Source organism: Aptenodytes patagonicus, chromosome 2, assembly GCF_965638725.1.
Source record: "Aptenodytes patagonicus chromosome 2, bAptPat1.pri.cur, whole genome shotgun sequence".
Classification (NCBI taxonomy): domain Eukaryota; kingdom Metazoa; phylum Chordata; class Aves; order Sphenisciformes; family Spheniscidae; genus Aptenodytes; species Aptenodytes patagonicus.
Genome location: NC_134950.1, coordinates 121647915 through 121664159, shown reverse-complemented (window position 1 = coordinate 121664159; position 16245 = coordinate 121647915). Strand labels below are relative to the sequence as shown.

At 38.3% G+C, this 16245-nt stretch overlaps 1 protein-coding gene across 9 annotated transcripts in view; it reads left to right on the top strand.

The window, feature by feature from the left end:
• Nucleotides 1-16245, top strand: part of TRAK1 (trafficking kinesin protein 1) — a 143093-nt gene that overhangs the window by 20322 nt on the left and 106526 nt on the right. For 2 of the 9 annotated variants that reach the window (XM_076331003.1, XM_076331001.1), the window contains exon 1: nt 6986-7150. The exons of 3 other annotated variants lie outside the window; for them this stretch is intronic. In XM_076331003.1, coding sequence (XP_076187118.1) covers nt 7065-7150 — 86 coding nt within the window. In that variant the 5' untranslated portion in view covers nt 6986-7064. Of the gene's footprint in view, nt 1-6985; nt 7151-7644; nt 7711-15179; nt 15335-16245 lie in introns of those variants that run through there. 4 more of the 9 variants (XM_076331007.1, XM_076331002.1, XM_076331012.1 and 1 more) reach the window with 4 other exon arrangements.

Here is a 16245-nt window from a genome sequence, read left to right as displayed (position 1 = left end):
TCCCCCCCCCCCTTCCCCAGTTCTGAACTTTAGCAACCTGTCCAATTTTCTGTGCATGACGTGGGAGGAGAGGACAAGAGGATTTGTTATAAACATGTTTCAGAAATGCATTTTCCCCTCCCAAGGGTGTGCTAGAGAAAGCAGTTGTGCTTGTTAAATCTTAACTTCCAGGATTCTCTGCAACTCCAGTGATGCCATCAGTGATGCTGGTTCACATACCTCTTTTGGCAGAAAACACTTCCATGCAGTGGGTTCAAGCTAAACAGTTGCCAGTTACGTTTTAATTTCTCTGTAACTCTAGAATGCTTTAGACATGCAGATTCTCATGTGGTTGTGTATCTTTGTGGGTAGATAGATCAACCCTTGACAGATGAAAATCTCATCCTCTCACTGAACATATGTTCTAAATCTCTCCTGTGAGAATGTACAGGAGCCTACTAGCCAATTTCACTCCCTCTTCAGCCTTAATCAATATACTGTAAATAGTACAGGAACTGCCATGTTAGGGATGTATGTGTATTTGTTTTATGAAGGTTCATTTTGCTAATTGACAGGTTGATCGATTAACGCACACTCCTGCTCCTTGGGTGTATTAAAGATGGGCTGTGAATTTTTTTTTTTTAAAATATCCCTCCCCCAAGCTTGACACTTCTTTTTGTTGATATCTTACAGTACTGAGCATGTTACTGCTTCAAGTCAGCAATAAAAAGAGAAACTTACTTGTGTTCTAAATGAGTGAAGCTCTGAAGAAGCAGATCTCCCACTCTCTCTCTCTCCTCCTAGTTTAGAATTAGATCTGCTGGCCCAACAGGAAGGGGCTTACATCTCTTGCTCGTTTTCCAACTGTCAAGCAGAGCATGTAGTCATGCTGAACAAAGGAGCAGCATTCCTGGATCCTTTTAATGATGTATTCAGAACTCCAGTGCCTCCTGATTTAATGAGTACAGTGAATGTATTCACAACTAACAAGAGCGTGCTCATTAAACAGCAGTAAGTTAACTGTCCTATTCTCTTCTAGCAATTCAATTCATAATTAAATGGTGCCATATCTGAATACAACACTGGGCTGTCAAATGGAGAGGCTAGATGTTCTGTGGGTATGCGTAGTTAGATAGGATTGTTGGAGTATAAGTAATTTAGCTTAGCTTGTCTCACTGATAGGGCTACTTTTCTTGGTGGGGGCTTTGTGTTTATGAGTCCCAACCAACCAAAAAGTTTAAACTTAAGCAGTTAGCCAAAACATTAGTTTAAATTGTCTTTTAGTTTGTAGCTTTCAGTTTTATATTTTACTGTGTTGTATTGTTACTGTTGTGTAAATCCAAAGTAGCACAGCTATATTAACTGGAATTACTAGAGTGTAACTGAGGGCAGAATTGGATCCTTCATTGACTTGACTGCTACATAAACTCAGTCTCACAGTCCTGATGGTTAGGTGGTGACATTTGAAAAATGAATAGATCAGTTTAGTGTTTTGGATTCACAGATGCAAGCTGAACAAAGGGTTATGCTGCTCAGAGGCATACAGGAGCTTGTTGGAATTGTCTTCAGTGATGTTAAAATACATATAGCAACTGAGTGCTCATGTAAGTTATCTGCTCCAAAAGCACATTTATCTTAATTTTTCATGTAATTACGGGTGACAGCATAAATATTGAATACTTATCTTTGCTTTTAATCTGATGTCTGTTCTGAAATGTTTTAGTTTTAATAGTTACAAGCAGTATTTAATAACAGATTTGGAGGCAGAGGGCATTTGGGCCTGAGGGAGGGATAGCACGTGTACTCTGTCTGCTTTTCTACTGGCAACCTCCTGACACTGTTTTGGGGGCTTTTAGCATAATCACAATGACACCAATCCAATTCTTACTTAAAATGAGCTGACAATCTATTCAGTTTGTGCTGTCTGTATGTCTTTAAACTGGTTTCAGAAAAAAAGCCATACAGTCCTTAGTACCTGTTTGCCATCTGGAGCAGCAGGCTCCCGTGTGGATAGAGGCAGATGTACCAAATGCCTGATGTAGCCTTCTGCAGCTGCTGCCTGTTAGCACAGGCTGGCTGTACCTGGCTCTGATCACTGTTCCTCAGCCAGTCCCTGCAGGTCCTTGGCATGGGTGCCTGTGTAAGTCTATCAAACGTATGCTGAATTCTCTAATAAATAATCATTAAAGTTTCCTTCTTTCCTCTTTTCCTTAAGAGCCGTTTTCATTCAGATATACTGAGTAAGCATCATTGCTTGTCTTCTACATCTGTCCTTTCACACTAATACTGAATGATAAGGTTCCTTTTAAATGTAAACTTACTGCTTTGTTCATGCTGGTGTATGTTGTAAAACCTAAGCATGAATTGTTTGATGTAATTCAAAGGAAGAAAACTTGCACGCTCCAGAGTAAGGAAGAACTTGTTTTTTCCATCTTTAAATACGAAGAATGAGCCACAGTGGTTGATTCAAACTGGAAACCTCTTGTTTCCTTGGGGCATCATGTGGAGTCACACTTGCAGCTACTAGTTTCTTGTCTAGTGTGGGGACGTGTGTAGTGAGTGCAGTGCGTGTAGAGAAAAAGGACAGAGGTGGGGAGAAGACTTCAGGGTTTCTTTGTTTGGTTTGTTTTAATCCTCAGTAAAACTTTCCCTGCTGGTGTCTGGGACAAGTGAATTCAGCTGCGTGACCTTTTTGCGTAACTTATTGATGGAAGTGCGATGGGTACTGCCATAGGGATACCATACACAACTGCGGTATGGAGTGATGTATTGTAGTCTGTTGCTTTCTACTGGCCTCAGGGTTTTTTCTGTCTATATTATGCAGATTGGTAAAAGGCCTGGGTGTTTTTCTGCAGTGTGTGTGTTTGGAGGGCTGGTTGGTTTGTTTTTTGTTTTTTGTGTTGTAGGATTGCCAAGGCAGAAAAGGACTATTTGGGGAACAAACTGCTTTTATTTTGTTCTTATTTCTGAGGTTGAATTGCTTTTAACTTTTTTTTTAATACTAGACCACAAATGTGCATTAGACGAGGAGGAAAGTGGAAACAGTTCCTGTGTTACAACACTCAATCCTATTTTTGCAAGATCTTAAATCTTTCTAAATTAATTCTAAACTTTGTTTGTATTGTGGCGTATAGCTTTCCTATAGTAGCCACATAACTTACTCTATACTTTTAATATTAAGACAGTCTACTACTCTGCCCATTTGTTCAGAGAATAACCTGCTGTTTACTGACTGTGCCTGGGTATCTGAAAAGCTGACACACATTCCAAATGTTCTAGTTCTGAATAATAATTTATCCTGCCTACATACAGTGTTTTCAGAGAAGCTGCAGGGGAAGGATTTTGGATTGAACGCATATTTGCTTGTGTGGGTGTGAAAGGGTGGTGTAGGGGATATTCTTCACTGGAAAAATGATCCGCAGTTTTCTCTGTAAACTTTCTTGGCCCATCACTTCAGTTTGGATCTTTACACCCACCATGCCTAATAGCAGTTACTACAAAGGACAAACTTTTGTTACCTTGCATTAGTAAAACAACACTAGTTAATAGCACAGACAAGCTACTCCCTTCTTCCAACCTCTCTTTAGATTATTTTTAAAGACAATGACCTTTTCCTTCCTCACCACCAAGCTAAGATGCTAATGAAAGTTATATTACAAATTTATCAAATAAAATAGTTCAGAAACAAGCTGAAATATGTTGCAGGTAAAGGAAATCAAGAAATTCTGTGCTTTACATGTAGGCTTATTATGAGCGTCAGGTTTTTTGTTTGGTTGGGTTTTTTTTTTCCCCCTAGCAAATGGACTATCAAAGAATAGATGTGCCAGTCTGTAGACTTCAGTTACTTCACATACCTCTGCAGTATCACCATGAAGCAGACAGTCTTGAGGATATGCAGTGTGAGTAGATGGATGATGTAGGTCATGCAGTACTGGTTTGTTCCTATTGTGGAGGCATAATGTTTTATGGGTAGGCAGGAGATATCTAGTTAATGCCTTGAGGCTTTTGAGGTCTTATAGTATCAGCAAGCTGACTCTTCTTCATAAAAATCTGTGTGTAAATAGCACCCAACAACTGTTTGCTTGTTGCTTATAAAAGTCCTATGTTTATATTTTGCAAAATCTGGGGTAACGCTTAGGTGTCCAAATCTGTCATTTGCTGTTCTCCCTTTCGTTGTTATCTTTTTGTCTTCCCATCCTTCAGGAGCAGAGCTGATTGCACTTCTGTGAGAATTTAATCTCACTGTATGTACTGCAAGTATCTTGAGTAAAATGTGCTTTGGGATTTATACATGCCTTTTGTTTTTGTAAATTAAAAAAAAAAAGGGGAGGGTGATCATTCAGTAACAGTTTACCCAGGTACTGCTCAACAGAGTGTCTTGAAGGAAACAACTTTTCCCCTGTGAAAGTCAGATGAATAGTTGATGATTCCTTTATTTAACAACAAATCAATTATTTAAATTGGAATGGAGTAGAATGCCTTGAAGGTCTGAGGTACACTGATCTGGTAGTTCACATCCACAGTTGCATACAAAGCAATGACTTGTGTTTCAGAACAAACTTTGCCAAATAATAAACCCAAGCAGATCTATACAGGGTTCAGTAGCCAGTCAGCTGTGGAGTTAAATCCTAATTTATCTCACTGACTATTTAACAGTGACACAGTCTGGCAAAGGATAAATAATCTTACTGTAATTATCATTCTTGATTATAGTGTCAGCAAATCCTGCTGCTGAAGATGCCTGGGCAAGACAGATAGAAGATGGCAATTATATGGACTCATTGGGAAATCTAAAAGAAAAATGTTGGTTGAAAAATTCTTAATTCTCAGAAAAAGTAAATTTTGTAACTGAAAAATGAATGAAAACAAAAAATAGATTTTCACAAAATACTTTATCTGCTGTGATTTCCGGGAAACATCTGTGGAAATTCTAATGTGTACGCAAAGGGTATGAACACGCAAACTTTCTTCTTAGTTCTTCATGTTGATGAAAAGAAACATTTTTTTCTCTGAAATTTCAGCCTTTAGAAGAGTATTTTATTCCATTCCCTGACCGCTAAAGTGCTGTATTTGCATATTGCTGCAAATGTTAGTTCTGGATTGTTTTGAGTAGATACTGATTGCTGAAGGCCTACTGCTGTATTTCTTTCCTTCTCTTTTTCTTTTTTTCATTCTTGAGGAAGAAAGGGAAACTTTTTTTTTTAAATTATTTTTCTCTATCTCTGCCTTTTAAAGTTCCGTGGTACTGGAAAAAAATTATCTCCCCAACAGTGGAACTATGTGGTATAACTAACTTGGGGGTGGGAAGATGTCTTCTTTGAAATAGGACAGGTACAATATTTTTCTCAGTGAAAAGTTCTGTGTGAAATATTTTCATTTGTTATTACTTTAAATCTTGTTACTTCACTGTCAGGCTCAAATTTAATTTCTCCTGTTGCAGGTCTTTGTGTTCAAGCTTAAGATGAAGTATAGAAGTGCACATGGGAATAGAATTACATTTGCAAATGTAAATCACCTCATCAAATCCACTGTTCACCATATGGTGAATTTCAGTCTTCTGTAATCACAGCCTGATACTCATAACAGTTCTTGCACTTCAGTATGTTAAAACTGCATGAGTCAGGACTGTTGTGAAGCAGGAAAACAGTGGTGTGAAAAGGCACTGGGAATATCTGCAGCTCCACTGATAAAGTAAATGATGGTTTATGTATCTTAAAGGCTGGACATTATCCAGGCATACAGTTATGCTCAGTCTTGAACTGAAGAATAATGGGATGATTGAATGCAAATCAGTCTGAAAACATGCATGAGTGTAAAGGATTCAAATAGTAAGAAGTCAGTCCAAAATGAGGAATCCTCTTTTAATCAGAGTTGTGTTGTCAGCATCCAAAAGCTTGATGCAACAGGAAGCACTGTAAATAACCATTGATGTAGGTGTGAGCCTTTTGAATAATTACAATTGAACTTTGTAAAAATCTAGATAGTTAGACGGGAGTGGGAAGGTAGCTTCTAATAAGCAAGATCAGATGGGAGATGTTTAAAATTGCATTATCCTTTATTTTGTCTGAAGGACCATCTGTTTTTGGAGAGGTTTTGCAGGGAGGGAGTTGCATTTTTTATCTACAAAGATTCAAAAGTTTGTCATTGGTGCGAGCTTACCCTTGGAAGACAATGTTTGCTCATTCTTTGTTTAGACACTGAGAGTTGAATCAGTCCATGAAGAGAATTGCTGCTGGGAGAAGAGGTGGCTGCAATTGCAAACTTGTCCTGAATGTGAGAGGGCAGGAGACTGTCTGAGAAGAGCTGTTGTGATCTGTCTTGGAGGAGAAACTAAGAAAGGAAATTGCTCCGTAGTTTTCTTGAGGAATGATAAATTACTTCCAAATTCTTAAAACTCAAAGTTTGCTGAGGTGACAGCTCATGCACTATATAAAAATGCCATTTTGAGGAGGGCAGAGTTCGTGACTGACTTTCCTTTGGAGGATAATTTCAGCAAAATGGGGTTTAATTTGTGGGAGTACTTGTGTGATTGCCAGATGAGCTCATAGCTCCGTTTTCTCATCAGTGTTTCAAGACTTGCGGCAGAAAGTCTTTTGAAATGTATGCAGTTTGAAAGTACTGCTTTATTTTGTTCTGTAGATAAACCTTACTACTTTTGTGAAGACTCTGGAAACATTTTGTAGTGTTTTCATGATGGTACACACTTCCCTGTTTATGTTTTGTATGTGGTGTTTAAGAGGAAAAGATTTGCTAACATCTATTCTGTCCAGAGGATGTTTGCGTACAATTGTCTATACGGCTCTGTGCTCAAACTAAAAATTTTGGACATGGTTAAGAATGTAGATATTGTAAAAAGCACTCGAAAGATCAAGGTTTTAATGCAGCAGACTGAAGAGAGGAGTAGTCTAACCCTTTCTCTTTGACTGAGTTTGGTAGTTTGTGTAACTGCTCTGCCAGGGGAGGGCGAGGAAACTTGTGCGTGAGCCAAAGTTACAATTGCATTCAAATGACCTTACAGCATGAAGAACTGTTCATGTGGGGGAAACGCAAATAGAAGCGACACTTAAAGTGAGCCTGCTAGCCAAATGGTGAAATTCTGGAGGGGAAAAGGAGGCTCAAGAAAGGAAGAATGCTGTGCAGATTATCAAGAGCAAAACGAGTTGAAAACCAGGTACAGCAATGGCTGCTATGGAGCTGTAATCCCCTGATACTGTTTGTCTCTCTTAGAGCTTAGCTTTGAATTAGTATGTATGTAGTGTGTGTGCAGAGGCATTGCTAGCCATGTTTTAAATTAACGCAGACAAAGGAAGGGAACATGGCAAATGCTGCTTTGGTACTTTTTGGATTCCCTTACTCTGCAGTTTAGTTGAATGCTGTTTTTCAACTATTGCGCTGCATAACGCTGCCTGGCCTCTTTCTCAAATAATGCTGAGCTGAGCTGCTGTTGTGTTGTCAGATGCGGATTTTGTTCTGGTGGGGCAGGGGGCAAGACTTATGCTTTGATGTGCAAAAGTAGGGCATCGACAGCATACTGTGCTTGAATGGGTCAAGGATCCTTGTTTACAGTGGCTGCTTTCTCCCTCACTACCTCAAGGTCTAAAGTTAGTCCTAGTAAACTGCCATGCTATTTAAAATGCTGCCACCATACGGGTTTTTTCTGAGAATAAACCAGAAGGAATCTGAGAGAGCTAATATTTTTAAGGTTACAGATGAAACTGCTTTGGGCATCAGGTATCTTAAGTTGTGATACTAGTATTAAACAAGTGTTGTGGGAGCAGGGAAATCGGTGCAAGCTGAATTATTTGCACAGTTTTGCAGGCTTTCAACTGCAAAGAAACTGCAGTTATTTGGGATACGCATATTGTCCTATATTCATAGGACAGTTCATTTGTCACTGATTTCTATTGGCGATCCTGGAGCATCAGAGGCAGGAAATGTGTTAGTATTTATGTGTTATGTGTATTAATCTTAATATGCTGATAAATAACTTTAAGCCTATTTACTGAAGTATGCTATTAGTAATGCCTGTCTAACTGGTATCCTGGACTTCATTCTGTTGTTAAAATGGAAATTCCTACAATGTAAGGAGCTTAGACATGAGTGTTATCTTGTGTTTCAAAGGAAACTTGAGCTGGGGATGTCGTCATTTTATTAAGCTCATTGTCTGGATATGGTTTGAGTTTGCTTTTCTTATCTGTATTTAAATTTGAAACCAGAACTTTAAAACAGAAACAAGCAAAATGGTTAAAAATTAATGCATGAATTTTGGATGGTATGAACCGTTTTCTTCATAGAAATTTTTTTTAAGAATAATTTTTTAAACCTTGATGGCTCTGAAATATTAGATTGCTGTTGGAGAGTTATGTGTTTGTGTTCTGGTGGCTGGAAGGTGGGAAAGCTATTTAGATTCCCCCTCCCTGCCCCCCCACTTTGTTACTGTGAATTTGTTTGCTTACCAATTAATTTTAATGTAATAATCTTCACTGCTATAATCAAATGAGGAACAACTCTTTATAATTTACTAATTCTTTTTACTACTCCACAACTTGGCTGTGTCTGAACTCTGTTAAAAGAATGAGTACATTTAGTGAATTTGTAAAAAAAAAAAAAAAAAAAAAAAAAAAAAAAAAAGGCAACTACTTCTAATCAAGTTAAAACAAGAAATCAAGTTTAACTTTATTTTTCACATGCTCTTTGTTACAAAACCCATTTCATCTTTGAGCCAAAATAGTTTAAAGGGCCTTTCCATGGTTGGGAGCTTTTTAGCTTTGGAACAATGCCCATAATAGTTGTTCCTTGCTCTGTGATTGACTGACTTGAAGGAAGCTGACGTTTCTTAATCAAAAAGAATTTTACATTTTAAAACTTCATAAAAATGCTTTGGACTGGCACTACCTGCAATACCTAAAATCCTTAACACAAAAATCTCAGTGCTACAGCTGTTTTTAGACTATTGTAGGAAAGCAAAGGGAAGGAAATGAGACATTTTTGTAGAGTTGTTAGCATCTGTAACATGACTTTGCAAGTTATGGGAGCGTAATTGTAGCTGGGCAGAGATGGAGTTCATATCAGGCAGAAAGAATACTCTTCTTGTTAGCTCTTTTTACTTTCCTCCTTCTCTGTCCCCGCTAGTTCAGGTAGGATTACATAGCAACTGAAGGGCACTTAAATTCTAGTAGGAGCCCTTGAGATTAGACTAAAAAATCTAAAGTGTTCTTGAGTGAAATACATCTGATGGATTTTTCTTGTTCATTTTCGTATGGCTCACTTTTTCCTCTTGTAAACTCCTGTTTCACCCCCTGATAAAGAACATAAAGGTACAGTGAATACAAAGAGTTTGTATTCTTCCTGTTCACTTAACTTACCCACACTTCTTGTTTCTTTCCATTAAGTCTACTTCCAGTGAGGCACTTACATTCATCACAGAGTGGCTCAGAATTTATCCCCACTTTTTTTATTTATATCTAAAATACGGAGGAACACCTGCCTTGCACAGGTGTTGAGCAACTTTCAGTTCTTGTGGAGAAAGTCTTTTTATGGAACATGTTAAAATCAGAAATATTTTTCAACAGACTTTTATTTCTTCTCAAACCTCATCCCCTCCCCCCCTTGTGTATCCCAGGTGTTGCTGTTTAATGTATGTACTGCTATGGCATGGACTGCAGTGGAAATCAGTTTTGTTTCTTTCTGGTGGACTGTGTCCCAAAACAGGGCATTAACACAGATACTAAGAAGAAAAGTTGGAGACAGAGAAAACTTATGTGAAAGGTGCTGTTAGAAACTGCCCTGTAGTCGGGAGGTCTTGTTCAGTGAGTAGTCTGGTTCTAAATGTGTGAAGGGTAAAAAAATTTGCTTGGATAAAAGTAAAGGGTAGGTCTGTACTAAAACTTGCAGTCTTTGCAGACTAGCAAGAAAACAGAATAACTTAATCTTAGTTAAATCTTTAAACAGAACTGAAAGTATTGGGACTAATTTATAATACATTTACTAGCCTTCCTTATTAAGATTTTAGTTGGAATTACTCTGAGACACTTGTTTCAAATACGAAATTAAAGACTGAGGTGGATATGTGGCCTTTTAGAGCAGTACAGCTTGCCTTCAAATCATTACTAGTCATTGTGGGGCTGTACAGGAATTACTGGGAAAACCTAAGGATTAGAAGTGGTAGGAGTGTATTTCACCTTGTGGTTTCTACGTTGTTAGGTTTTTAAATACTGAAATTATTTCCTCATCAACTGTGATACTGTTCCCTTTGATCCCACCTCATTCTGGAATCCTTTTTCTCTGAAAGATATGAAATGTGCTTCCTAATGTCCTTTGACTTCTCACATGCAAGGTTCCATCAGAGAGCTGGAACTGAAGTTGAAAAATGTAGCTGACAAAGAAACTTTAAGTACAGGAAATGCAGAAAGAATAGCTGCCTAGTTAGGCTGTAGAAATCATGTGAACTTTAAGCCACTCAAGAGCTTAATTTAGTGGAAGACTGGCCAGAGAGGCTTAATATAGATAGCTCAGATATCATGTGGAAACTCTAATTTAGACATGTATTGATATAAGAGACCTTGAGCTTGTTTTTATTTGTTCCTGGCCAGATTGTTTGTTTGCTTCTCTCCCTTAACCCCGCTCTTTTATTCTCAGGAAATGCAGTACATTGGCAACTGTTACTGCACAACTACACCTAACTGTACCAGGGAAAGTGAAGGAAAATCAGCCTTCCAGTACTGGCGCTTGTTCTGGTTTAGCCAGTTTTCAGTGGAATCTTCAGTAAACTTGTTTCGTACTGCTCCTGGTAACTTTGACTGGGAAGGTGAAACAAGTAGTGGCTCTGGTCAGGATATCCTTCTGCTTGCTGAGTAGTGTTGGTGACTTTTGAACCTGGCTTTTCCTTTCCTTCCCATCAGTGAAGTTCTTGAAGTGGTGAGAGACACAATGAATGTGGTAGGGAAAATGCTTGTCTCTCAAAGTTGAGAGGAAAGCAGGTAAGTGAATTCATATGCATCACCCTCTCAGTGCCCTTCTTCCAATGTAAAACAAAACAAAAAAACCCAAATGAGTTTAAGTGTTTATCTTGACATGGCAGAGTCTAGATCAGACAAATTCTTCGTTCTTCTCTGCCTCTTAAAGAAAGATGCAACTTCACTGGCATTTCTATTATTTTTTTCCTTTTTCTTTTTTTTAAGTTATGCCTAAGCACTGGTTTACTTGTATGTTTCCCAATACTATAACTTCAAATTATAGCTATTACATCAACAGCACAGTAATTTTTAACTCGGTTCAGAAAACTTCTTGTTTCTGTCGTGGTCATTAACATAACATCAGTAGGAAGGTCATAGTGTAACTGATGTGACTTGCCCTCTGATGAAAGTGTCATGGGAAAAACAAATGGACAAATGGATTCCCTGTATGTTTACAGTAGCTATGGAAAGTTTTACTTTGCTAAAATCTCCATTAAGCTTAGGAAAAAACCCCACCCACATTCTAAATCCTTACTTTAAAAAAACCTGATGCTTTCAAGTATCACTTCAACTCTGCACAGGAGTTTATGTGGGGTAAAATCATACTGTTGGTCTGGAAGCAGCTGGGGATTTTAACTGTACAAGAAAAAATGCTTCTGAAGCATGTGTTCAAAGTCTGGAGTAGGTGTTGCTGATATCAGTCCCAGACTTCTTAAAATTACAGCGCTTAATGCAATCACAGTTTATGACATGTAACTGTACTTACGGATCTATAACTTCATAACCGGAGATTCAGTTTAGGAGGTATCATTATGAAAGCTACCGTTGTCTTCTGTGTGAAGAATTAAAATACCTCAACATCCTTACAAAAACAGAGACGGAATAAATAGGACAACTTCAAGTTTAAAAACTTTTTAAGTTTATGGTGAATGTTTCACTACTTAAATTCTCTGTGAACAAAGCTAACTTCTATGAACCATATAGAATAAGGTTGGGAATAAGAGTGAAACCAAGGCTCTTTATGGTGGGTTGCCGTTTTTGCTGTAGTGACATGAGAACTCTGTTGTTCCATCCATTTTGAGTAATTCACAGTACTGTCCTCTGGTAGCAGTGAGTGGTGGAAGTTGCAGAAGTTTGTGGTCTATACAGGGAGGACAGTTTTGTGTATGAAGTTTCAAAGTCTTGCTAACTTTTTCTGTGTCTTTCTGAGAGATGGTAAGTTCCTTTTTAGTTAAAAAAATCTCAAATACAGATGCTGTGAGTCAAGATGATTTTTTTTAAGACATCTTGAAAATTTTGGATGGTACTTAAGCATAGTTATACAGTGCAGAATGCCATTTTATGCGTCTGAAGATGACCTACTTCTTGTCATGTCTCTGTTACATTTGCATTTACCATAATTTAAAAGTAATTAGAATCTATTGGTTAGCATAAAATAACTTTTTGAAGGGGGAAAGAGGGAAATATTTATATTTTGTCTTTGTTGAACAATATTGCATTGCTTTGCTACTGACAAGAAATGGCCATCTCAAGTTTTTGAGGGAACATCTATGTGAAGGACAGCCTCAATCTCTGTGATTCATTTGTATTAGAAGTAGGTTTTGTTACAGCTGCCTCCCAAAATGCAAACGAAATGTTTTTACGTACAACTTTTTTGGACATCAGACCAGTCCCGTGTTCCACTAGAGGACTCAGTTCTAGAGATAGAAAGGAACAAGCAACTGGGTATTTTTGGTGTTAAAGCACTCTTCCATTTCATGAAGCGCTGTTAAAATTATTGTCCCTTCTCAAGGTTTGATGGAAACATGCCTTGCATACATTTTTGAGACTCTAACTGGCCTTTAATTCTGTAGATCCAAACTTTGAGTAATGGAGGATCTCATGTGCGTTTTTCCTGTAGTGATCATAGCATGCAATGAAGCAACAGAACCCACAATACAGGTATCCATACAAAAGTGATTTGGGCAAGCCTTTTAATCCCTCTGTTTTATTACTGTTTTATAGTGAGAAAAATAACTTTGAGTGTTGAGAGCATTGCACTTGCCTACAAAATGTCACGTACGTTATCACATGTTTCTTATAAGGACCTCCAGAGAAACAATCATGCGAGACTGCTGAATTGTGAGCTAATATATATTTAAGTGTACTTCAGATTATCAGTGTGTTTCTAGCATATTCAGATTTTACAGTCAGTGTTGCTTATAATGCAAAAAAAGACATTTTCAATACAATTTTTTGAGATTGCCTGTGAAGTATCTATCACCTGGGGAAAAAAAAAAAACATTCTGTCTGTGATGGGCATGGATGGGCATGCAGTAAAGGCTTTCCTAACTCAACAAACCATTTAGTCTGCCTCTTTAGTCTCTCATGTCATGAGACTGAGCTGTGGGGCTGTCACTAGGTCTGCAGAAATGTTTTCCGCTGATAATGTCCATGTCTTGTAGTTGAAAAGCTATTTTTAGCAGTGTGGTTAGACTCTTGGAGTCACTGAGGGACAGAGTCCTGGTGGAGAGCTGTAAAAGGGAGCTGCCAATTGTTTGGAATGGGAAGGGGGGAAAAAAGGTACCTTTCATTCACAACTGTTTTGTCTGATTTTGACTATGTTGTTATTTCCTGGTAACTTGCAAAGAAAAGGCACATTTCTCAGGTTTGTTAGCTTGCATTTGGCTAGGAATAATTTCTGTGTTATTGAGGGAAAGTCAGTAGAATTGCATGGGGGGGGAAAACTTCCTTTTTCACTGTGATGATGTTCAAAGGCTGCCTGGATCTCAAAAAAACTTACACCTTTTAACTAGAGTGAATCTGAGAAGTGCTCTTCACTGTACGTTGGTAGAAAGGCTCTGACCTGAGACAGTTTGGATGAAGTGGGAGTTTATTAATTTGTACACTGCATTTGCTTATATGCAAGACTTTTTTCCTGATTGCACAGTAACCAGGGAAGGGTGATGCAGACAACAATGCCACTGAAAAAGGAAATTGTTATAAATTGTGGAATGTTTAATTTGACCATGATACTCAGCTACAGGCAGCTTTTTAATATTTAAAATTTGATATTTAAAAAAACCTCTTATGAGGTTTCAATTTGATCTATTTTATTCACAGAACTATGGCACAAAAAGACAGCTGAAGTAGAAAAATAGCACAAAGCACAAGAGAGCCCACCAGTTTACATGTTTATGTGCTGCATTATGAACTCGGGGCAGGAAAGCTGCTGTTTTTTCCTGGTGGCAGAATAGCTAGTGAGACTCCGCTAAATACATTGCTACGATTTTCCCCTTCCTCCCTTCCAACTTTTTCTTATTTTTAATGTGTGTTTTGTTTTAGTGCTAAAGTCAAAGATCATTCCCAGTGTTTCAGTCTCCATGTTCTTGGCTGAGTGAATGTGGGTTTCTTCACTATCATGTTTATCTTTGCAAATAAAATCTTCAGGTAGAGAATTTAAAATGGAACTCAGAGCTGTTTGAGACTTCTCTAAATGGCATACTTGGGAATGCTGCCACATAGCAGAAACATTTCAGTGATGTGTATTTCATTGCTGTGGGGACACCAAAGACAAAGTAAGGTAGGCTGTGTCAGTTGCTCCAGTGTTTCATAAAATAACATTCCATGCAATCGAAGGTTTGTAGGCATGCTGAAGTGAAAGATTAGCCATCTCTCTTTTTACTATTTATTGTTAGGTTTTACATGTTCCACCATACTATCTCTTCATACCGGGGTAGTGTCATCTACCTGATACGGAAAAAACTTTCTTTTTTTCTTTTCTCTCAGTTGAAAATAACTTTTGAAATGTTTGTCTTTCTTTGCTCTGGCCAGTCAGAATAGGTTCATGCTGAATGTCATCTTTCTTCATTTTGACTGGTGGCCATTGGTCCTGCTGAGACTATTGTATATGGCTGACTCTTGTGCTACATGTGCAGTCTTGTGGATTTTGGTCTTAATCTGGTGGTGCAACTTGGCCTATGTAGGATATTTATAGGAAAATTCTGCATATGGCACTTCAGCTTTGTCATGTCAGGTATTTTCTGCCAACTGTCATATGTGTCATGTAGAACATGTGATGTGTTCTGGGTAATTTGCAAACTTGCTAAGCTGAAGTTCAGTTTTATTTTTGCAGCTGTTGTAATTCATTTGAAGAACACAGACCGTAATGGTTAAAACCTGGTGGCTATGGTGGCACTCCTTGTCTTGCAGCAAGGGGAGCTGACAATGAACACAAACTGTACTATGGTAGCTAACCATTAAATGTTTGGTTTTAGAACGGATGGCATACATATCTCTGTTGCTGAGCCTGGTGGCTGTCCTGGGGAACATAAGAATGGTGTGGGCAGTGTCCTCCCTAGCTGCCTTTTACTTTGCACTGTGAATGATCAGGCAACACTGTGCAGCTGTAACGTCCGCAGGTATGTTTGGAGCAAGGATGGAGCATGCTCAAATTGTCTTCCTGTCTTCACCTGTAGGAATATACTCTACCACTGTGCACTAATGTGCATCTACATTACTTTAACCAGAATTGTAAAAAAATAATTAAAAAATTCCAAGAACTGAGAAGGACACATTCATATATATCTTCAGTGACATATTTGTGATGCACGACTGCAAAAACAAACTTCTTGCCTCGTAAGAATAAACTTGTGCAAGGGGAAAGAGGAAAAAAATCTGTCTGAACTTGGAAACCTGCTGCTGCGCTAAACACCATGCCAGTAAATAATATATGCACTCTAGTAGCAAGAAAATATTCTTCTTTGTGCTAACTATATGCTTGGGTTTTGTATGGTTTCTTAATTGCACTGTAAATTGGTATCTCTATATAGAGGTCTGAACACAATGTAAAGATTGAGGAAGAATGGAAACCTATGAAATTACACTGTTATGCAAAAGTTAGAAGGCAAAAACTTGCAAAAATCCCCCCAAAACATAGTGCCAGTTGTTAAGTAATCTGTTGTCTGCTGCTGAACTTGTTTTACGTTGCTTTCTTCCTACCTCACTGTAGGTTTAGCATGGATTATCTGAAATCAGTGGGAGTTGCAGAACACCCTTCTGTTCCATATCAACGTGGCTGTGTGACCACTCATTTGGCAGTAGGATTCTGTGGGAGACCATATAGGTGTATGCTGTGTTGTTTTCATGCAGTTTCATGGTATGTTCTGGGAAAACTGGTCTCTTATCTGGCCCTCCTGGCATACTGTGCAACTGATCTTAGCCTAGAAAGTCATGGATCCAAGCCAAGTTGCCAACCTTTTCCTCCTGCTTATTAATAAACCTTTGAGTTTCTACTGCAGTCGGTGTAGGTAGAGTGAGACTGAGGAAGAGA